This window comes from Kogia breviceps, chromosome 3 (assembly GCF_026419965.1).
Source record: "Kogia breviceps isolate mKogBre1 chromosome 3, mKogBre1 haplotype 1, whole genome shotgun sequence".
NCBI lineage: Eukaryota > Metazoa > Chordata > Mammalia > Artiodactyla > Physeteridae > Kogia > Kogia breviceps.
The window spans coordinates 136,452,564-136,475,672 of NC_081312.1; the positions used below are offsets into that span (position 1 = coordinate 136,452,564).

The 23,109-nt window shown below is 48.5% G+C and overlaps 1 protein-coding gene across 2 annotated transcripts; it reads left to right on the top strand.

Annotated features, from left to right (window-relative positions):
* The first annotated feature begins 342 nt into the window (after nt 1–342).
* CILP (cartilage intermediate layer protein) lies at nt 343–14,947 on the top strand. 2 transcript variants are annotated; one of them, XM_059057702.2, is made up of 9 exons: nt 343–669; nt 2,560–2,730; nt 4,611–4,703; nt 5,932–6,201; nt 7,465–7,647; nt 8,044–8,358; nt 9,127–9,235; nt 9,919–10,076; nt 11,910–14,947. In XM_059057702.2, exons 2-9 carry the CDS (start codon nt 2,670–2,672, stop codon nt 14,273–14,275), a joined length of 3,555 nt encoding a protein of 1,184 aa, XP_058913685.1. In that variant the 5' UTR covers nt 343–669; nt 2,560–2,669; the 3' UTR covers nt 14,276–14,947. The 2 variants fall into 2 exon arrangements, with proteins under 2 accessions (XP_058913685.1, XP_066885735.1); XM_067029634.1 differs by lacking the exon at nt 343–669 and adding an exon at nt 1,024–1,127.
* Nucleotides 14,948–23,109: the final 8,162 nt, after the last annotated feature.

Below are 23,109 nucleotides of genomic sequence, written 5' to 3' on the forward strand. Positions count from 1 at the left end.
GGCAGGGGTAAGGAAGAACTACTCTCATCCTGTGCCTCACCATTCCTCTGTCCCTTGTCCCCTCTGAGGTTCCCTAAGTGCTCCCTCAGGGGCCACAGAAGCTGAGTAGTTGCCCAACTCAGACCAAGCACCCCCAGCTGAGAGGCCAGGTGATCTGTGGCCCTAAGAGAGCTTTGGGTATGTGCTAAGGCCAGCAAAGTTCTTTCTCTGCATAGGTGGGCCAGGGCCGGGGCCATGCGGGGGATCAGCAAGGAAAGCTTAGGCAAGAGCATCCCACCTCCTGAGCTATGAAATGCTGCCCACATGTAGAATTGCCCTTGGCTGCTTCCCAGGGCTGCTCAGTGCCCAGCCACCTCCCCACTCATCCCTCTGCTCTGGCCTGTGGAGCCCCAGGCAGCTGCGCACCTGGCCCATCCCCAGGCCCTGCGGCCTCTCCCTCTGAGGATCTGGAAGCGAAATCCGAAATCCGGGCCCCTGGAGTCTGCAGGGGATGTGGGGAGGGGTGGGGAAAGCCGAACTTCCTCAGGCTTGGATCTGGTTTCACGGCCGCTTCCCATGGTGCATTGCCGCAGGCTGAGCCACCAGCTGTGCTATATAAGGCCTGGTGGCTGGACTGCTGGGGAGAGGAAGACTTGGACCCCCCAGCTGAGGAGTCCTGCTCAGGACACGGTGAGCCCCACTCCTGTTCTCCTCAGCCCATCCCTGCACCCCACTGCCTGGCTCAGCTATTCCTGACCACCCCTGATCTCCCCCAGAGAAAACTCCCCTTTCTGCTTTGGAGTTCTCTCCTTTCTCCCATTGACCCAAGGTCTTTTCCCTCCCCCACCTGAGGATAGGGGTCCTCAGAGGGTCCCAGTCAGGATCTCTATACCTCTGGGCACTCTGCTTTTTTCCTGCGGTCAGCCAGTCTTCTTTATCCGAGAGTTCTGGGACCCGTGGGATGGGGAGCCTCACACACAGAGCATACGCCGAGGAAACTTCCGTGGGCTGCCAGATGGGAAATGGTTTTTTCCACAAGGTGCCTCAGGCCACTTCAGCTTCCCAGACAGCTGCGGAGCCGTCCCAGACTGAATGCTGTGCAGGCCCTCGGAGCGCTCAGCCCTCTGCTCAGAGCCTGGGAGCTTGGGGTGAGACACACAAGAGCTGGAGACCTTGGGGACACCCGTGCTCTCTGTTCTCTGGGCTGAGAAACAGGTGGTGGTGGAGTTAGTGGGCTTAGAGCTGGATGGTCTGCAGCATGGGATTGGTCTGTTCTTCTTCTGGGAAAACAAAGTACTATTTTTTAAAAATAAATTTATTTATTTGTGGGTTTTTTGTGGGGTTGTTTGGGCTGTGTTGGGTCTTCATTGCTGCACGTGGGCTTTCTCTAGTTGTGGTGGGTGGGGGCTACTCTTCTTTGCAGTGCGTGGGCTTCTCACTGTCGTGGCTTCTCTTGTTGTGGAGCACGGGCTCTAGGCACGCAGGTTTCAGTAGTTGTGGCACGTGGGCTCAGTAGTGTGGGTTGCGGGCTCTAGAGAGTTGGCTCAGTAGTTGTGGTGCACAGGCTTGGTTGCTCCGTGGCACGTGGGATCTTCCCGGGCCAGGGCTTGAACCCATGTCCTTTGCATTGGCAGGTGGATTCGTAACCACTGCGCCTCCAGGGAGGTCCCAACAAAGTGCTTTTGAATCTTTTTTCCAGAAAGGAGGAATCTCCCTTTTCTCACCACATCCTGGACTTTGGAGGTTGAATTACTTTTGAATTTCCAGGCACTGGTCAGATTCTGGGTCAGCCAGAGCTCTGGGGAGAGAGAAAATTGACCGGGAGCCTGGGCCGCTCCCCCTGTGTCCTTGTCCTATTGCCAGGCCTGCTCTCCTCTCCCTGCTCCTGCAGCCTGTAACCCATGCTCAGCAGTTACTGGGGGGCCCTAGCCTCTCCCAGTGCATCCCCTCTGCTCTCCCTCAGCAGGCTCCTGAGGGAGGCCCAGGAGCAACCAGGCCAGAAACTCCCAGCCAGGCCCCAAACAAACAGGCCAGAAATGTGTTCCAGCTGCAGCCAGTGCACATCTGGGAATGCATTCATGGAGGTGGTGTGTCTGAAGCATCTGCACCCTTCAGCTGCCTGCCCTGTGAGGCGCCACTGTAGTCGGGGCAGGGGCTGCATAGCCTTACTATGTAAGCTTGTTGTGTGAGAATGGGAGCCCCACCAAGGGGTAGCAAAACATGCCCCCAAGCCCGGCTCTGAGAAGTGATTAATGAGTCACCCAGAGGCTGCTGGGGGTGAGCCCAGGCCCCTCCTCATTGGCAAGGAAACTTCTCACCCCTACTGTTCCTTGTGTCCCATCTCGATGTGGGACCCTGGCACCTGGACCTGGGTTTTGAATCCAGGTCTGCCTCATGTGAACTCAGAGTCTGACTCTCTGCATCTTGCAAGCTGCCCAGATTTGCAATTTGGGCAGGTGTCACTCTCACAAGACTTCATTCTGTCCACCTTTCACCCTTGATAGGTCAAGAAATAGTTCTGCTCAAGCCCTAGGAGATGACTCAGAGAAGGGGAACCTGACAAGCTTTGTTTCTTTGCAGGTCACTGATCTGAGAAACTTCTCAGGGGATCACGTTCCAGGGACAATCCGACTCTGTGAAGGAACCCTCACTCAACTCTTGCCACGTTCCCCACGGGACCTGGAGGAAAGATGGTGGTGATCAAGGCCTACGTGTTCTTCTTCTTGTTCCTAGAGGTCACCTCTCTGTTGGGTACAGGCTAAGTATCTACTGTCTGTCTAATCCCCCACTTGTCATAATGAAGTCACTATGGTCTGGGACCCAACTCTGCATCTGCCTTAAGCCACAGCAGTGGCACTAAGACCTGAGGCTGGTTTGTCTATTTATTCATAATTTATACCCTGCTTGTTTTCCTAAAGGATTTGAGATAAGTCCCAATATTAAAACTCACAGAACAGAATCTTTTAAATGAGGAGCAGAGTAAGTGTCACTCAGAAGGTGGAAAAAAGATAAGAGGGTTACCACCGCCCCTGAGTGTTAAATTTAGCTCTGAGCTTTCTGATAGCCAAAGCAAAAGGGATCATTGAGTTCTCACAGTCAGATTTTTTGTTTTAATTTCATGAAAATTCATTTAGACCCTGTAGCCAAATTTCACAGAGACACCAGAACCCCTTCTGGTCTCCTTGTCCTCTGACCCCATTCTCTGGTCACACTGAGTTCTCAAGGGAACACGTGGAGAGAATTTGCCTGGTGGGCTCCCTAAGGCTTCTAAACATCAGAGCTCCCAGCACTATCCTGTATACTCTCCCATCTCCCCTTCCTTTTCTGATTTCTAGCCACATACTCAGGTAAAGCAAAAATATGCTCAAAATCCTCTCATAAAGCAGCGAGCACTGCAGGCTTTGTGACCACAGATGTGGGAACAAAGCCTGTCTCAGCATCTTGCCAAACCCTACATGTGCCCACCTCCTGCCTTGCTCTTTCTACCCTGACAGCTGCTGTTGGGGAAGATGATTAATATTCAGCCATCTGAGGAGAAATCAGATTAGTTTGATTAAAAGAGCTCCTATCACCCCAATTAAGCAGCAAAGAGAATACTGATTTGGCTCTCTCACGTGAGAGTTAATTACCTTTCAAAGCTTTTGCAGTGCTCTTCTCTCCTTTCTCCTTTCCACTGGAGCCCCCAACTCAACCTCTGGTGGCGTGGGCCTGGAGGCTCACTGCCTGTGGCCCGAGGTCCCTATACCCTTCCTCAGGCAGGCTGTGCCAGCCTGGGGTCAGAAAATTAAAGGACCACTCCTCCAGTTAGGCCCTGTGAGGGTGAGGGTGGATTCCCAAAGCCAAACTTTGCCAGGAGAAGGGAAATGGACATCAATTGTCCAGGTCTTTAGCTAAAAGGAGTTGCTAACACTTATTCAGCAAACATTCTGTGCTAGGCATTGTTCTAAGTGGATTTTATGAATGAGCTCATTTAATCCCTACAATCCTCTGAGATAGGAACTATTATTATCCTCACTTTATGATGAGGGGTCAGATGAGTTAAGGATCTGGCCCAAGGTCACATAGTCAGGAAGTGGCAGAGTGTCTGGGGCTCACAGTCTCAATCTCCATATACTTCAGAGATGTTTACTTTGTGTTACCTCATGGAATCCTCATGCCAACTGGACCACCATATGTGCAGTGGGAACTAATATCTCCATTTTACAGATGAGGAAAGTACGGTTCCATTCTGCCAAGAAGAACAGGCTCGGACCCTAAAGTAGGAGCCCCAGGTGCTCAGCAGCATCCCATGGTCCCTTTCTAGAACAAGAGTGAAAGGAGAACCACCATTTGCTGACCATGCACTGCGTGCCATGTCCCCTTACCTTCACCATCACCCTGAATATGCACCAGGACCCTATGATGTGGTTGTTGATGCAGTTCTATTTTATGGGGAAACAGATTTAAAGGAATAAAGCTTTTGTGAAGTCGCACAGCCAGTAAGTGGCAGAGTGGGGATTTGAACCCACGCCCAGTGCTTATGTTCCAACCCCCACATCACACTGCTTCCCTATGTCTTGAGAGGCTAGTAGCAGGACCCTGCTGAGCCCCTGTAACTGTTTTGGCCTCTCGCTTATCCTCCTGGCCCTCAGGGAGGCAGATGATGCTCACTCAGCTGGTGAGAAGAGTCCAGCCTGTGAAGAGGACCTCAGGCATCTTTGCCAAGCCTGCTGACCCCCTGGACAGTGAGTTGTGGCTGGAGCAGGGAGTGATTGGGGGGAGGGTTTTAACTGAGTTTGCTAAGAGGATCTCTGCAGCCAGGGAACAATGTCAGGGGTCCATAGAAACCCACTTTTAAATTTTTTTAATTTTCAAAAATGTTTTATTTATAGCTAATTGGCTAATGGTCATGGTTGTAATATAAATATATATATATTTAGATATCTTTTTTTTAACATCTTTATTGGAGTATAATTGCTTTACAATGTTGTGTTAGTTTCTGCTGTATAACAAGGACCTAGAGTCTGTCATACAGACTGAAACCCACTTTTAAAAGGCATTTGGGGGCTTCCCTGGTGGCGCACTGGTTGTGAGTCTGCCTGCCGATGCAGGGGACGTGGGTTCGTGCCCCGGTCTGGGAGGATCCCACATGCCACGGAGCAGATAAGCCCATGAGCCATGGCTGCTGGGCCTGTGCGTCCGGAGCCTGTGCCCCACAAAGGGAGAGGCCACAATGGTGAGAGGCCCGCGTATCACAAAAAAAAAAATAAATAAATAAATAAAATAAATAAAAGGCATTTGGGGACTTCCCTGGTGGTGCAGTAGTTAAGACTCCATGCTTTCCACTGCAGGGGGTGTGGGTTCCATCCTTGGTGGGGGAACTAAGATCCTGCATGCTGCGCAGTGTGGCCAAAAAAAAAAAAAAAAAAAAGGCATTTGGCCTACATCTCTGTCCAGGCAGAGGGACCAAGTATATAGGACAGCTCAGAATCATGCAGCCGCCTGATAGCTTCCAGAAATGCTGTCGGGCTTGCTGGGGCCAGAGCACAGGCTGGCAGGGAGAGAGCGGGGAGATGAGGATGGAGAGATACGAGGGGCCAGCTCACCAGCACCTGAATGCCTGGTTAAGAGAGTTAAAGCCAGGAGTGATGTGGCCCAAGCCATGTGGAGAAAGCTCACCCTGACTGCAGTGTTTGGAGAGGGGTGGGGATGGGTTCGGAGGAAGCTGGAGGTAGAGACCCAGGCAGGAAGTTTCTGACATGGTACAACCAAGGCTGCCGAGAGCTTTAGCAGAACATTTGGCAGTAGGGTGTGCAGAAGTGTAAGAAATTGGAGAGATGCTGGAGAGAGAGATGCGATGAGGGCCTGAGACCAGTGAGGGGCGGGTGAGGGGTATTAGGGATGACTTCCAGGGCTTGAGGTCACCTGGAGCTCCAGGGCCTGGCTCCTCTCCTACCTGGCTCTCTCTCTCAGGTCCTGGGGAGTGGACAACGTGGTTCAACATCGACCACCCAGGTGGGCGGGGCGACTACGAGCGGCTGGATGCCATTCACTTCTACTACGGGCATCAGGTGTGTCCTCGGCCCCTGCGGCTAGAGGCTAGGACCACCGACTGGATACCCGCAGGCAGCACTGGCCAAGTAGTCCATAGCAGCCCCCTTGAGGGCTTCTGGTGCCTCAACAGGGAGCAGCAGCCCGGCCAGAACTGCTCCAATTATACCGTGCGCTTCCTCTGCCCGCCAGGTGAGCCTGACCAGTCCCCACCCGCTACCTCCCACCAGCCTCGGCAAAAGGAGAGCCAGGACCTGCGTCTGGCTACGGGAACTCTGGTTGTCACACACAGACACATGCTTTGACTCCATAATAACCCATTAGTGTCATGAGAACCATAATCTTCCCAACAGTGTTCTGTGTTGATGGGTAATTTCCTTTCAATCCACTTTACTGAGTGCATGTGGCACGGTGGTGAAGACCACAGGCTCTGCAGTTGGGCTGCTTGGTTTGAATCTGGGCCTACCATCTCTACCGTGTTCCTTAGACAAATGTTCTGAAGCTCTCTGAGCCTCAGGTTTCTCACATGTAGAACAGGGGTAATAGTAATCCTTCGTAGGGGTTTTTATGAGGATTAAATGAGATAATGAATGTAGAGGGCTTAATGCAGGTGAACGTCCACTAAGGGTCAGTTTCTATGTTAGTTCTTCTGTGCCAGACACTGCTAGTTATCTACATTACTCAACCTTTACAACTGACCTGTGAGGAATCTCCATTTTGACAAGTTATTCCAGGTCCAGGGAGTTTAGGTAACTTCTTGGGACGACACAGCTGATAAATGGAACGCTGGGATTTAAACCCATGCCTGTGTTTGCAGAGCCCAAGAGTTCGTGCTCTCTCCATCTCCTCTCCCCACACTGGATAATTCAGAGCCAGCTGCAGGCCTGTCCACTTCTTGGATATGCACACTCCCCTCCCGGGATCCTGCCAGTGCACACGGCCTGACCCTGCAGGCCCAGGAGGCAGTGGTGGTCATCTGGAGTGGGAGCTCAGGCTGAGCAAGGTCTCCTGAGTGAGGTCCGAGGCCTCCATTCTTGTACCCAGGCCTCAGACCAGAGGTGAGGAGGGTGGGTAGAGGGGGCTTGATGTCACTAAGGCCCCAGGCCGGCCCTGACTTCCCAGGGGGCCTTTCTTCAGGAGCATGGGTAAGGGTAAGATGGTGCTATCCCTTCACCTCCTAGGACAGCACATCAAAGTCCCAGTGCTTGGCCAACAAGTCCCTCTCAGGGCCACCCCTAGCCCATTCGGTGTTTTTGTAAAACTTAGAGACACCACTTCCTCGAGACTCTTGATGTTCATCTGTTGGAAAAATCATTGCAGGAAATAGAAATATCAGTGACATCTGTGATATAAATGGAGGCCTTGCTCTCTGAGAAAAAACAGCCTCTGGGTCAGATTTCCTGACAGAGTCCCTCTGAGAGGGAAGTCAGACCATCTGCTGATCCTGCTTTGCAGGATCCCTGCGCCAAGACACAGAGCACAGCCTCTGGAGCCCGTGGTCTCCCTGGAGCAAGTGTTCTGCTGCTTGTGGTCACCCTGGGGTCCAGACCCGAACACGCACCTGCTTGGCGGAGACGGTGTCACTATGCAATGATGCCACCGAGGAGGGTCGGCTCTGCATGGAGCAGGCCTGTTCAGGTACTACCCCTGCTCTTGGTACTGGGCAGGCATGGGGCTGGGGCTGAAGCAGCCTAGAATAAGTTAGAGGGTCAGACTGAGACAGATTCATCCATTCATTCATCAAGTATTAACTGAGCATCTATTACGTGCACCAGTGGGGGATGTAGAGGATAATGTGGGAGCATAGTGCATGGTCAGTTACTATAGCTTAGGGCAATTGAGGAAGGCTTCCTAGAGGAGGCGTCCTGAGCTAAGTCTTGAAGGATGAGTAGGAATTAGTCATGCAGGCTGATGAGGAAGGGTAACAAAGACCTAAGGGGGAGAGGAAGCATATGTGAGTCCACAGGCTGGGACGTGACTGAAGGAGGGCCAGAATCCACACATGCCCTCCTGATGTGGCCCCTTCTTCCACAGCCTGTGACCTGACCTGCCCCATGGGCCAGGTGAATGCTGACTGTGACGCCTGCATGTGCCAGGACTTCGTGCTGTATGGGGTTGTTTCCCTCCCTGGGGGTGCCCCAGCCTCAGGGGCTACTGTCTACATCCTGACCAAAATACCTAAGCTATTGACCCAGACGGACAGCAGCGGGAGGTTCCGAGTCCCTGGCTTGTGCCCCGATGGCAAAAGCATCCTGAAGATCACAAAGACCAAGTTTACCCCTATCAGGCTCACAATGCCTAAGACTAGACTGAAGGCAGCCACCATCAAGGCGGAGTTCATGAGGGCAGGTACTTAACTTCTCTGGGATAGGGCTGGGGAGGAAGTCTGGACTTTTAAATAAAAGGATTACAGTACTAAGAGCTGGCTTTCCAGGTTGCCCAGAGTAAAACTCAAAAATCCCCAAGTACCAACATCATCTGCCAGACCCCACATTCCTTCTCTTCTCTCTTCCCTTCTCCTCTCCTATTATAGTCCCCTCCACCCACACTGAGTCACTCTACTCCTATCTGTTCCTCAAACACACAGAGACACTCCTGCCTCAGGGCCTTTGCACTTGCTATATACTCTGCTTGGAGTGTTCTTCCCCCAGATATGGCATGGCTTGCTCCCTCAAATGTATGAGTTCTTTCCTGGTCACCTTATCTAACATAGTCAATTACAATACAGTATAACGTTTGAAGGGCATATAGAGAGAGGCTGGGGGAATTCAGAAATGGTGCAGAATGGCCAGAAAATTCTGCTGGCGTCAGCAGAACAGCCAGCTCTGTCTCAATGGCAGTGTTTGGGCATCTTGGCGGGTACAAGGTCCTCTTGGCTCTCCACTGCCTCACCCAGATGCTGCCAGAGAGGTCATGGGAGCAGGTCCCAGGCTGAGTAGATGGAGGGAGTGGACTCCATTCTGGACAAGCTACTTATTAGGACCATTAGAGAGGGGCTGGGTGGTGTGTGTGAAGTTGTACAATTTTAACACATGTCAAAATACCTGAGGGAGCAAGGCTCTGGAGAACCTGTCACAAAGAAAAACCCAAAACACCACGTCTCATCTTCTGTCTCAGAGACTCCATACATTGTGATGAACCCCAAGACAAAAGCACGGAGAGCTGGGCAGAGTGTGTCCCTGTGCTGTAAGGCCATGGGGAAGCCCAAACCAGACAAGTATTTCTGGTGAGTATTCTGCCAGCTGCTTGGCCCAGTTCTCCTCTTGGAAACCAGAGCTTTCTTGCATTGGGTCTGGACTTACTAATTATGACAATAACCGACAGAATAAAGTTACAAGTAAGGCCCTGGTGCAGAGCCAGGAAACGGGCACTTACAAGTGGGGGCTGGCAGGGTTGAGGCCACCCAGACAATGAGCAAGCCCTGTTGTTGTCCTATCAAAGCTGGGGTCCTCCAGAGCAGCTCTGGTCTTGGGGTCCTGATTCATATCCTTGGGCCACAGAACCAGGTTCCCCAGCCCTAATTTCCCAGACAAGGGCAAACAAGGTCAGTGTCCCCAGTGGCTGTCCTTTACCCTTCACAGACATTTTATAGCCATTATCTTGTTTGACGCTCTCAACAGTTCTATGGAGTCAGCTAGGAATCACTGCTCCTAAATTCATAGAACAGGAAGCTGAAACTCAGACGTGAAATGATCTGTCTAAGAGTCCATAGCCAGTTAGTGGTGGGGCTGAGACTCAGAATCGAGTCCCCTGACTTCCGGCCAGTCAGTGTTCTTGAATGAGCTGAATCAGTGGTGGTGTTGGCGTCTGCAGGGACCTGTCCACCATCTGCCTTGCTCCTGGAACTGTCCCTAAGGATACCAGCCCTCCTACTGCCCCCTCAGGCTGTCCCCTCTCCATCCCTTGCAGGTACCATAACAGCACACTGTTAGACCCCTCCCTCTACAAACTCGAGAGCAAGCTGGTGCTGAGGAACCTGCAGCGGGACCAGGCCGGGGAGTACTTCTGCAAGGCCCAGAGCGACACTGGGGCTGCAAAGTCCCACGTCGCCCGGCTGACTGTCATAGGTAAGACTGTCAGCGCTCCCCCTGCTACAGCACTGGGGAGCACCCCAGTAGGCATTCCTGGGCAGTAAAACCTTGGGCTTTTCTGGACTGTGCACAGTGCTTTGTTCTCTGGGACACAAAGATGGTACAGACCTCGATCCTACCCTCACAGAGCTGCCATTCCAGGATGGATGGAGAAATAAGAGACAAGTCAGTAAAGATGGAAAAATGTAGTTAAAACAGGAGATAAGGAGTTGTGGACTCTATAGATGAAAGCCAGAGACCTTCCAGGTGGGAGTGACTATGGCTGGTTGCTTGAGGCTTAAATAGTGGTTCTCAGCCTTGGCCCCCCCCCATTGGGATCATCTGTTGAGTTTTAAAAAATACTGACGCCTGGGTCTTACCTCCAGAAAGCCTGATTTCATTGGTTTGGGATGTGGCCTGGTCATGCACAGGTTAAAATCTCCCCAAGGTAATTCTAATTTGCAGCCAATGTTGTGAATCCCTGGTCTTAAACAATGGCCAGGGTCTGTGTGTATGGAGATGGGAGCATTCCAGATCAAGGGGTCAGCATGAGCAAGGTATAGAAGTGGGAAACTGAGGGGGCTTCACAGGAAAGGGTGACCTGATTAAAGCTGGTTTCTAGAAGTGAGCTGGAGGAGGAGAGACTGGAGGCCAAGACCAATCAGGAAACTGTACTTGGAAAGTGAGGGAGAAGGAGGGGATCTTAGTAATTGGCCTAAACAAAACCAAACAAAAGGCAGAAGAAATTTTGTTGGAAGGATTTTGGAATATTTCAGAGACTCCAAGAAAGTTGAGTAACACACCTCAGGACAGGCAGGACACAGGGCACTTGAACCTTGGCAGAGGAGATGTGGAGAACTGTCAGCAGTGGTTCCCAGCTCATTATACCAATGTTCCCTGCTTGTCACGGTTATTCTTTCTTTCTTTTTTTTTTTTCAGTTATTCTTAATACTTTAAATTTTTAAAATTTTCAATTAAAAATATTTTTTACTATTCTAAAGTTAAATTTATAGATAATAACTACATATAATTTCCAAATGTATATGCACATGGCCCTAATAACATAAAAGGGAAATACAAAGAAAATAATTTTGATACAAAATAGTATGTATTTCAATATGTAAGTGCTTTGGCATAATGACACAAGAACATCAACCAAAAGGTCAGACACTTGCACTTGAATCCAGTCACCATGAATGTGACAGCTACAAATGCTGATGGATACAGGGGCATCATTTCACATTCCTTGGGCAATTGTTGTAGGTACATGATTTTTCTGAGACAAGAAGCAGTTCTTGGTATTTTTCCAAGCTAAACAAAGTACAGTCTTAGCTTGATTTATATAGTAGTTGCAGTCTTGAAAAATTCAATGTATGGTAAAGCCATGTAAAAAATATCAGGCTCCGATAATTTTAAACAAGTTTTCCACTTACATGAATATCTATAGAATACGTGAAAGTCAAACAGGATGCAGAAGAATTCCTTATGAGAGACAGTGTCAGGCACTGCAGAAAACAGAGCTGCAAGGCCCCCTGCCCACTATAAGTCAGTAGCACTGCCAATTTTGGTCGTAACTCAAAACACCCTCACGAATTTTCAAGACCCCTCCAATTAGGACGATTACGCCAGTGGTCTCAGCAGCAAACTCTGTTCCCTGTGTGTGAAATGGAATTAGTAATAGCTGTTCTATCTCCCTCAGAGGAGTTCTGTGAGAGTTGGGATCACACAAGTACTTTGAAAACCCTAAAGTATGGCAGAGAGGGGAGGTTGAGGTTCCCTTTATGTAGGAAAAGAACTTGCACTTAATATCCGAACTATTTCCCTCCATAGCCCCTGATGAGACTCCTTGCAACCCAACCCCCGAGAGCTACCTTATCCAGCTGCCCCATGATTGTTTCCAGAATGCCACCAACTCCTTCTACTATGATGTGGGTCGTTGCCCTGTCAAGACCTGTGCAGGGCAGCAGGATAATGGGATCAGGTGCCAGGATGCTGTGGAGAACTGCTGTGGGATCTCCAAAACAGAGGAGAGGGAGATCCAGTGCAGTGGGTACACGCTGCCCACCAAGGTGGCCATGGAGTGCAGCTGCCAGCGGTGTACGGAGACCCAGAGTATCGTTCGGGGACGCGTCAGCGCCTCTGACAATGGGGAACCCATGCGCTTTGGCCACGTGTACATGGGGAACAGCCGTGTGAGCATGACTGGCTACAAGGGCACGTTCACCCTCCACGTCCCTCAGGAGACTGAGAGGCTGGTGCTCACATTTGTGGACAGGCTGCAGAAGTTTGTCAACACCACCAAAGTGCTGCCCTTCAATAAGAAGGGGAGTGCGGTGTTCCATGAGATCAAGATGCTTCGGCGGAAAGAGCCCATCACCTTGGAGGCCATGGAGACCAACATTATCCCCTTGGGGGATGTGGCTGGTGAAGATCCTGTGGCTGAGCTGGAGATCCCATCCAAGAGTTTCTACCGGCAGAACGGGGAGCCCTATACAGGAAAAGTAAAGGCCAGTGTGACCTTCCTGGATCCCCGGAATATTTCCACAGCTACAGCTGCCCAGAGTGACCTGAACTTCATCAATGATGAAGGAGACACCTTCCCCCTTCGGACATATGGCATGTTCTCTGTGGACTTCACAGATGAGGCCACCTCAGAGTCACTTAATGTTGGCAAGGTGAAGGTCTACCTCGACTCAACCCAGGTCAAGATGCCAGAGCACTTGCCCATGATGAAACTCTGGTCACTCAACCCAGGCACAGGGCTGTGGGAGGAGGAAGGTGACTTCAAATTTGAAAGCCAACGGCGGAACAGAAGGGAAGACAGGACCTTCCTGGTGGGCAACATGGAGATCCGTGAGAGGAGGCTTTTTAACTTGGATGTCCCTGAAAGCAGGAGGTGCTTCATCAAGGTGAGGGCCTACCGAAGTGAGAGGTTCTTGCCCAGTGAGCAGATTCAGGGTGTCGTGGTCTCTGTGATCAACCTGGAGCCCAGGGCTGGTTTCTCCTCCAACCCCAGGGCCTGGGGCCGCTTTGACAGTGTCATCACTGGCCCCAATGGGGCCTGTCTGCCTGCCTTCTGCGATGACCAGTCCCCTGATGCTTACTCTGCCTATGTCTTAGCCAGCCTGGCTGGGGAAGAACTGGAAGCAGTGGAGTCTTCTCCTAAATTCAACCCAAATGCAATTGGTGTCCCTCAGCCCTACCTCAACAAGCTGAAGTACCGCCGGACAGACCATGAGGACCCACAGGTCAAGAAGACAGCTTTCCAGATCAGCATGGCCAAGCCAAGGCCCAACTCAGTTGAGGAGAGCAATGGACCCATCTATGCATTTGAGAACCTCCAGGCTTGCGAGGAAGTACCTCCCAGTGTGGCCCACTTCCGGTTCTACCAGGTTGAGGGGGATCGGTATGACTACAACACGGTCCCTTTCAATGAGGATGACCCCATGAACTGGACTGAAGACTACCTGGCATGGTGGCCCAAGCCAATGGAATTCAGGGCCTGCTATATCAAGGTGAAGATCATGGGGCCACTGGAGGTGAACGTGCGATCCCGTAACATGGGGGGCACCCACCGGCAAACAGTGGGAAAGCTGTATGGAATCCGGGATGTGAGGAGCACGCGGGACAGGGACCAGCCTAATGTCTCAGCTGCCTGTTTGGAGTTCAAGTGCAGTGGGATGCTCTATGACCAGGACCGTGTAGACCGCACACTGGTGAAGGTTATCCCCCAGGGCAGCTGCCATCGAGTCAGCGTAAACCCCATGCTGCATGAGTACCTGGTCAACCACCTACCACTGGCAGTCAATGACGACACCAGTGAGTACACCATGCTGGCGCCCCTGGACCCACTGGGCCACAACTACGGCATCTACACTGTCACTGACCAGGACCCTCGCGTGGCCAAGGAGATTGCGCTTGGCCGGTGCTTTGATGGCACATCTGATGGCTCCTCCAGAGTCATGAAGAGCAATGTGGGAGTGGCCCTGACCTTTAACTGCGTAGAGAGGCAGGTGGGCCGTCAGAGTGCCTTCCAGTACCTCCAAAGCACCCCGGCCCAGCCCTCCCCAGCAAGCCTTGTCAGGGGAAGAGCGCCCTCAAGGAGGCAGCGGGCAAGTCAGGGTGGCCAGCGCTGGCGCAGAGGGGCGGCCTCTCTGAGGTTTTCTGGGATTGCTCAGCAGCCTCTGAGCAACTAAGGCTTGTGGTACTTCCCTTCTCCCCACAGCCATTGTGAGACTGACACCCAAACTGTCACTTGGTTAATTTAAGCCCATCTGTTCTGGTGCAACTTGCTCGTTTGTTTCTTCATTCTCTTACTTACTGTCTGATTGGCATGGAGCCCCCAAAATGTCAAAATAAAGCCTCTTTGCCCTGTTCTTTACAAGAAACACAGGAAATTGGCCATGGGCAAACTCGGTGGCTTTGAGCATTCTTTATTTAGTGCCATACATGGAAATGTCCTTCATTTTCTTTTTTGCATGGTTTTGCCCACCTCTACAATAATGATAATCTGATGTTGAAGATCAAATAACCAATATAAAACATATTTCTTGGCCTTGCTCCACAGGATATAAGCAAGGCCTCCATCACAGTTCATACATATAAAAGGTGGTGAAATATTTTTACTTGAATTAGAAATAACATTTCTTTGCTGAATCTGGAATTCAAGTGCATGTTCAGTGTTGTACTGTTGAGTATAGGGTAATCATAGTTCCTCTACCAAGTCTGGAAAAAACATCTCCTGGTATCCACAACTGCTCTAGGTTGCTAATTATATTAGCGTGTTTCCCTTTATATTTGCTTTTGTTCTTTCTAGAAGCCCAGTGTGGCCCAGAACAGATGTCAATAAATGTACATTTTGTACTTGATTCTGAGGTCACTGACCTGTCTTTAAACCATTAAACTGAGCCAACTGCTCAGAGGGACAGAGGGGTCTCTGGAAAGTGGTCACCAGGTGGCATGAGGCACAGTGCCACCTAACCCTAAGTTACAGGGCTGGGTGACTAGGCACATATTCTACGGTCAAGTTTGTTCTCATAGATCATATTTTCCATTTGCAGAGAAGAGCAGAGATTTCTGGAGTTGTGAGCCCCTCCCAGATGTTCTGGGCCCCTGAGCAAAGCTGAAAACATGTCCTGATTTTTTTTTTTTTCCTTTCTTTCATTCCAGTACTGGGAAGCTTATACAGTGGCTTGGCCCAGGGTCTGGCTAGCTGGCCCAGTGGTCCTTTGGCATTCCCCCACAGCCTGCTGCCTTCTCCAGCTGGGCTGGCTGACCTCACTCAGAAGTGATGGGCTTTTTCTTTTTTTATTCCAAGCTCTTCTAAAGTTGCCCAGCCTTTCCAGACACCAGCCTCTGTGTGTACCAGCCTCTGCCAGGTAACAGCCTCTGTCCCTTGAGTAAAATGACTGGATGACTGATCCAAAAGGACAGGGTTTTTTGTTTTTGGAGAAGGTGTTTGGTTTAAAACAGTAAATCAGAAGCCACTGGATGATGCCAGAGGGATCTTGGAGGCATCAGTAGCCATGGATGTAGGGTTGAGTAGGATGCACTGATTGCCTCTTTCCCAACCTCTCCAGAATCTATTAGGAAAGAGGCCAAGGGGATTGGGGGAGGAGAGGGCATCATTTACAATCAGGACAAAAAGCTCTCCTTGATCCCCTGGCTGGCCCAGTGCAGTTCCTTCTGGCCACCTCTGGTCTGGCCTGGATTTGTACTCTTGGATGAGCATCTGCCCAGCTCCCAGGGGTTTGGTTCATAATCAGTTAGAAATTTCTCTGGCTGAGCACCCCATCCCCATGACCTCTGAGAAAGTGGGTGTATGTAGGGCTGGGGCCTAGTGGCCTTTGATTGCTCCTTGACCTACTTCCAGACTATGCTTCCCAGGGAGTGGCTCCCACTGACTGCATGGGTTGGGGGTTGGGAAGCTTGACTGCCCCTGCCAAGGGGTCTGTCTGTGTTCAGCTCTCTACAGCACAGATGCCTCGCTGCGTCAGGAGTGAGTATGTGCTGCTTCAACCTGACCATCCAGTTCCCTTCAAACTCACCAAAACAGGCCACTGGGAAAGGGGCTGACTGGGCTCCCAACCTATGGCCTTCCCTTTCTGTTCTCCATTGAGGGCCTGAATAAATAGATTCCAGCAAGCAGTAGCTGGTACTTGATTTTTCTTTCTTCACTCATCAAACATTTATTGAGTGCCTATTCTATGCAAACCCATGTGTGCCAAGTAGACAGGCCTTCATGAGTATATAAAATATACTACACATAGTGGCACCAGATTTGGAGGAGACGGTGGTCAGAGGAGGCTTCTTAGAGGAGGTGCCATTTAATTTGAGATCTGAATGATAGCTAGGAGCCGGCTTGCTGAAGGTGTGGCTGTCAGGAGCAAGGGGCGCAAGCTTGTGCAAAACCAGGAGGTGGAGGCTGGGAAGGGATGGCAGATACCTCTCTTTTCAGACAGGAAACACTATTGAGTTGAGCTCATGACACCTACTTTCTCAGCATCTTGCTTCCAAAGACAGTTGTGCTCCCTGCTAGCTGTCTGACTTTGGTTGTCATTTTCCTCACCTATAAATGAAGGGGTTGGGGAACTTTCCTGGAGGTCCAGTGGTTAAGACTCTGCACTTCCACTGCAGGGGCTCGGGTTTGATCCCTGATTAAGATTAAGATCCTGCAGGCTGTGCAGCGCAGCCTAAATAAATGAATAAACAAACAAATAAATAAATGAAAGGGTTGGTTGTACACCTAAAACTAATACAATGTTATATGTAAATTATATCTAAATTATCAGTAAATAAATAGGAAAAAATTTAAATGAAGGATTTATCTAGATTGAATCTAAACCACCTCTAAAGTTCTTTCCATGATTTTCAGTGAGGCTAAGAGCACAGTTCCCAAGATGCTTTTGTTTTAACAAACAGCTGATGATTCATTGGGTGTTCCCTTCCCCTGTGGAGACTCTGCAGACTGGATGGACAAAATGTTCAGTTCAAAAAAGCCCCGGGGGCTTCCCTGGTGGCGCAGTGGTTGAGAGTCCGCCTGCCGATGCAGGGGACATGGGTTCGTGCTCCGGTCCGGGAAGATCCCACATGCCGCGGAGCGGCTGGGCCCGTGAGCCATGGCCGCTGAGCCTGCGCGTCCGGAGCCTGTGCTCCGCAACGGGAGAGGCCACAACAGTGAGAGGCCCGCGTACCAAAAAAAAAAAAAAAAAAAAAAAAAAAGCCCCGGGATTTTTGTCTCAAACTGCTGTGCACTGGCTGATAACTCAATTACTGAGAGTGAACTGTAAGAAGACAGACACCAGATGGCAGGGAGGAAGGGCACGGGCAGGAAGACAGAGGGGCCAATTGGGCTGCTTCTGTTTCCAACCAAGGACGTTCCAGGCAGAATGTTCTCTACAGTTTGGAGAGTTCCAGCAGCTGAGTTGGTACAGAAAAATGTCACCAAGCTCTCTCAATCTTGAAGGATTGAGAGAACTTAGACAAGCCAAGTTGGAAGCAGTGCAGGATAGGTGGAGTTCCAGGCAAAGGGATCAGCTAGAGCCAAGGAGTAAAGATGGGACCGTACACTGGAATACTTTTGGTTATAAGTAACAGGGGTGCCAGCAGACATCAGGAAGGACCAGAACCAGGAACTGCAAAGCCATCAGAATCTAGGCCATCACTCTCAAGCTGATTATGACTTATGGCAATTTGGTAAATTATACCTTTGTAAATAGAACTGAAACATGTCTTTTCTCTCTACCTGATCCCTCCAGAAATTGGAATCTCTTAGTTTCCCAGCAACTTTATCAAGCAAGTAAGGACGGCTACCTGCTAACAGGTACAGGAGTCTCAAGGTACTTGGGGGGAAATGTGAGGAATTCACCCAAATCTATAGATATCACAGGCAGAATCTGTGACAAGCCCTTGGCGTGTCTTTCCTGCCCTTGAGAGGCCTTTTAAAAACTTAATCTGCGGGATTTCCCTGGTGGTGCAGTGGTTAAGAATCCTCCTGCCAATGCAGGGGACACGGGTTTGAGCCCTGGTCCAGGAAGATTCCCACACGCCAAGGAGCAGCTAAGCCCATGCACCACAACTACTGAGCCTGCACTCTAGAGCCCACGAGTCATGACTACTGAGCCCGTGTGCCACAACTACTGAAGCCCGTGCGACTAGAGCCCATGCTCTGCAACAAGAGAAGCCACCACAATGAGAAGCCCACACACCGCAACGAAGAGTAGCCCCCACTTGCCGCAACTAGAGAAAGCCCACACACAGCAATGAAGACCCAACGCAGCCAAATAAATAAATTTATTTAAAAAAAAGTAATCCTCAAAACAAAACAAAACAACAGGTTAATCTGAAATTCCATATGAAAAGTTCCAGCACAGCCAAGTTAAAAGAGCCCATGTGATCAGTTACACTTATGTAAATAATCAGGCTAAGTTTATAAAAACCAGACTTATTTTGCAAACAAATTAGTCTGAATTTGACTATATTTTGTAGAAATGAGGGTAATTTTATTTTATTTATTTATTTATTTTTTTGTGGTACGCGGGCCTCTCACTGTTGTGGCCTCTCCCACTGCGGAGCACAGGCTCCAGACGTGCAGGCTCAGCGGCCATGGCTCTCGGGCCCAGCCGCTCCGCGGCATGTGGGATCCTCCCAGACTGGGGCACGAACCCGCATCCCCTGCATCGGCAGGCGGACTCCCAACCACTGCGCCACCAGGGAAGCCTGAAATGAGGGTAATTTTAGAGAGAAAAAAATACGTTTCAGTAGATATTAAATTCTAGTTTTGTTAATTGAGGTCTGTATTTACTGCTAAAGGCTCACTTCTCAGATGACTCCTTGTTGTTATGTTATATTATTGTAAAATTTAGTTCTGAAGCTTATCATAGTCATCTATCTTTGGATGAAGATCAGATGTGTCTCCTGCAACCAGGGGATTATGCATACTGGAAAAGACATCAGGTAAAGGACTTTACAGCCACGTTGAAAGGTACCATATCAGGCCTTCTCTCCTGAGTGAACTGCAACTCCTGTTTCTAACACCCAACTTTGACTAACTAAGACAAACACTACCAGACCAAGACAACAAGAAGATGACATCTGAAGTAGACAGCTGACCCAAGATGCTGGACCAGGCCTGTATACTAATTACTTAGACAATTGCTCACACTTTTACTTTTTAAACAAACGTATTTTTTCCTTGGGCCCAATCATTTGCAAGTTTCAAAAAATCAATCCAATATCTGGGTTTGTGACCAATTGCCTATGTCCAGTACTCCTAGGTTACCTTGGTGGATCTTCCTCTCCAAAGGCTCTAATTGGATGGCTCTTAGTAATTTTATTTTAGAAGAAGGAAACTCTAGTACCATGCAAGCTAATTTTACTGCCAATATCACTAAGTGGGACCCTCTTACTCAGCCAATTAATGACAACTGTTCTGAACCTGGTCAAAAGTAATCCTTTTCACTAGATGTTAGATATTGGGTAGCCCCTAACAGGATCCAGTGAATTTGTGGAACAAGTTTATGGCCTTGGCTCTCCCCAGGTTGGCTAGGAAGATGCACAGTTGGTTTCCCTTGGGCTCAAGGTCACCTACAGGTAGTCTTGGAAATAGCCTCTGTAATCGGCCTTTAATGTGAGCACACTGGGTTCTATCAGTTTTCCAATGGTGTGACCATTTGGCTGAGATATTTGTTAACTCATCTTATGACACATGAAGAATCAAATTTCTGCTCTGAATGATCCTCTTCCCAGTTTAGGAAAAATACTGGGAAAATGGTTTGGTTTAGGAGGACCTTGGTTTAAACATTTACTAATGACATTGTTACTGCTCCTGTCAATTTTGATCACATCTATAGTTCTCTGTAAATTAATGAACACTCACAGTGCACAAGCAAGATTAAATTGGCATAAATCATATTGAACAACTTGGAATTGACCATTAGTCCTTGCCAGACATCTTACACAGTACAACCCCTAAAAGAAAAGAAAGAACAGAGCTATTAAGACCTGACATCAAGGGACATGATAAACCCAGGGCAGGTAAGCAACCACCCTGACATTGAGGGACCAAATATTTGATCATCTAATGCTTTCTATCTAAAGATTAATTATCAAAATGGGAAAATTGATTAAATAAAATTCATATTTTATGGCAGTGGTTAGGACTCTGTGCTTCCACTGCAGGGGGCACGGGTTCGACACCTGGTCAGGGAACTGAGATCCCGCATGCCACGTGGCATGGCAAAAAAAAAAAAAAGAAATGTTATCTTGTAAGGAGGTCTGGTTAATGCAGATGTACAATACACACTAAAGGGGAGGGAAGAGACCCAAACAGGCAGAGAAAAAGATTTGTTTAAATTTTGTTTTGCCATGAAATATGAATTTTATTTCATCATTCTCAATTTAACTCAGTCTTGTTCTACATTCTCTATTTGTCAACCTGTCTCTCTGACTGTCTCTCTTTCTAAGTCCCTCTCTCTAGTCAGTCTGTTTTTCAGTCTCTCCCTCTTACTGTGTGGTCTTTCGTCTATGTAGGAACCCCTAGTTTCTTTGCAGATCAGCTTTCTCTGCTCCCCAGGGTTCATAGAAGAGGTGGCCATTTCTTAAAGCTAATGAAGAGCCCTGACCTAAGCCCGGTTCCTTAGAGATTCTGATTGGCTCATTTTGAATTGGGGCTGTACCTCTAGTCCACACAACTGTGGCCATAGTGGGTAGTGGAGTATAAAGGGCATTCCTATGATACAGTCATAGTTGCTGGGGAGGTGGCACAATTCTCAGAGGAAAGGGATCTTGGAGAGTTGGGGAGACCCCCCTGAGAGGTGAATACTTTCAGTGGGACAGTGAGCAGATCACTGCGGGTATATGGTCAGGCCATTCAAGATGGGTGTTCTCTGTACATCCCCTGACCAGGCCCTGCTTCACTCACATGACCATCCAATTGTCTTAATTATAGGACTTAATTAGTAACTATCTACGTGCTTGCCCCCTGCCCCAGCCGCTGGTTTCCTTGGTAACTGATGAGTCAACCTGACTTCAATTCCCCTTATAAATGGCAGCTTCCTTCTCCCCCAAGTAGCATCTCTCCAGGACCTTTTGTTTAGCTTCTTTAATAAATTTATCTATTTATTTTTGGCTGCATTTGGTCTTTGTTGCTGCTCACAGGCTTTCTCTGGATGTGGCAAGCAGGGGCTCTAGGCATGTGAGCTTCAGCAGTTGTGGCACGTGGGCTCAGTAGTTGTGGCATACGGGCTCAGTAGTTGTGGCTCGTGGGCTTTAGAGCACAGGCTCAGTAGTTGTGGTGCATGGGCTTAGTTGCTCCATGGCATATGGGATCTTCCCAGACCAGGGATCAAACCTGTGTATCCTGCATTGGCAGGTGGATTCTTAACCTCTGCACCACCAGGGAAGTCCCGTACCTTTTGTTTTGGACATGTAAGATACCCTGTCCAATAAACCATTAATGTCTGGCTGTCTCCAAGCTCTTTGGTCTGGAGGCTGGGCTACTACAAGGCTTGCAAGGCCTGCAGGGTGCAGTCCAATAGTGGGTTTACTGGAAGTTTAGAGTTTTCCATTTCCAAACATCAGGGGACTTTAAATATGTCGAATGAGATCTGTGTGGTACCAGTTCTTTGAAATCTGTTGTGTATTACTTTGTGACCTAGTACTTGGTCAGTTTTTGTAGTTTCTATGTGCAATTTTTTTAAAAAGTATATTCTCTAATCATTGGGTGCAGGTCTCCATACAGGACCATTGACTTATACTTTTTAATTGTTTAGTTCCATAAATGAGGAGTGTGTTGAAATCATCCACTAAATGATGTGCTTGTCAATTTCTCCCTGTGCTGCTTCAATTTTGGCTTTACATATTTTGAGGCTATGTTAATTATGTATTGAATTTTCATGCCTGCTTGTGAGTTGAATCTTTTATCAATATGTAGTTATGTTCTTTGTTCCTATAATGCTTTTTCTGTCTTAAAGTTTATTTTGTCTAATAATATAGCTCCCAACTCCCTTTTTGGTTAGTATTTGCTCAGTATGTCTTTTCTATCTTTTTACTTTTAAGCTTATGTGTCTTGTTTAAAGATGTGTTTCTTGTAAACAGCATTATAACTGGATTTTAGTTTATTTTATTCAATCTAACAATGTCTTTTAACTGTGAGTCTTGTAAGTACATATGGTGATTACAGTTATATTTGGACTTCTTTTTACCATCTTTCCTGATGGGTTTTTTTTTTTTTTTTTTTTTTTTTTTTAACATCTTTATTGGAGTATAATTGTTTTACAATAGTGTGTTAGTTTTCCCTCTACAACAAACTAAATCAGTTATACATACACACATGCTCCCACATCTCCTCCCTCTTGCATCACCCTCTCTCCCACCCTCCCTATCCCACCCCCCCAGGCGGTCACAAAGCACAGAGGTGATCTCCCTGTACTGATGGGGTTTTTTTTAAAATCACTTTTATTGTCAGCTTTTGGATTGAGTAATATTTTTCTTATTCCATTTTTTTCCTCACATTGACTTAGAAGTTTTATACATTTTCTATTCTTTTAGTGCTTTCTCTTTTTAAAATAAATAAATTTATTTATTTTTGGCTGTGTTGGGTCTTTGTTGTGGTGCACAGGCTTCTCATTGTGGTGGCTTCTCTTGTTGCAGAGCACAGGCTCTAGGCATGCGGGCTTCAGTAATTGAGGCATGTGGGCTCAGTAGTTGTGGTACGTGGGCTCAGTAGTTGTGGCTCAAGGTCTTAGTTGCTCCATGGCATATGGGATCTTCCCGGACCAGGGCTCGAACCCGTGTCCCCTGCATTGACAGGCGGATTCTTAACCACTACGCCAACAGGGAAGTCCTGATTTTTATTATACATATTGATTTTAACAAAATCAAAGTTAAACAGTATCTTTGCCCCTCAAACAATATTTTAATTCCTTTTTATTTGCCCTTCAAAATCTTTATTTTATAAAAAAAATATCATTTTATACAGTTTGTTTAAATTTATTTGCATGTTTACCACCTCAGATCTTGCTTTTAAAGT

Bases quoted from the DNA above. Each gene is read 5' to 3' on its own strand.
- CILP (XM_059057702.2), top strand. From the start codon at position 2,670: ATGGTGGTGATCAAGGCCTACGTGTTCTTCTTCTTGTTCCTAGAGGTC. The intron at 7,648-8,043 runs GTACTACCCCTG...CTTCTTCCACAG, and splicing joins CATGGAGCAGGCCTGTTCAG to CCTGTGACCTGACCTGCCCC. The intron at 9,236-9,918 runs GTGAGTATTCTG...CATCCCTTGCAG, and splicing joins AAACCAGACAAGTATTTCTG to GTACCATAACAGCACACTGT.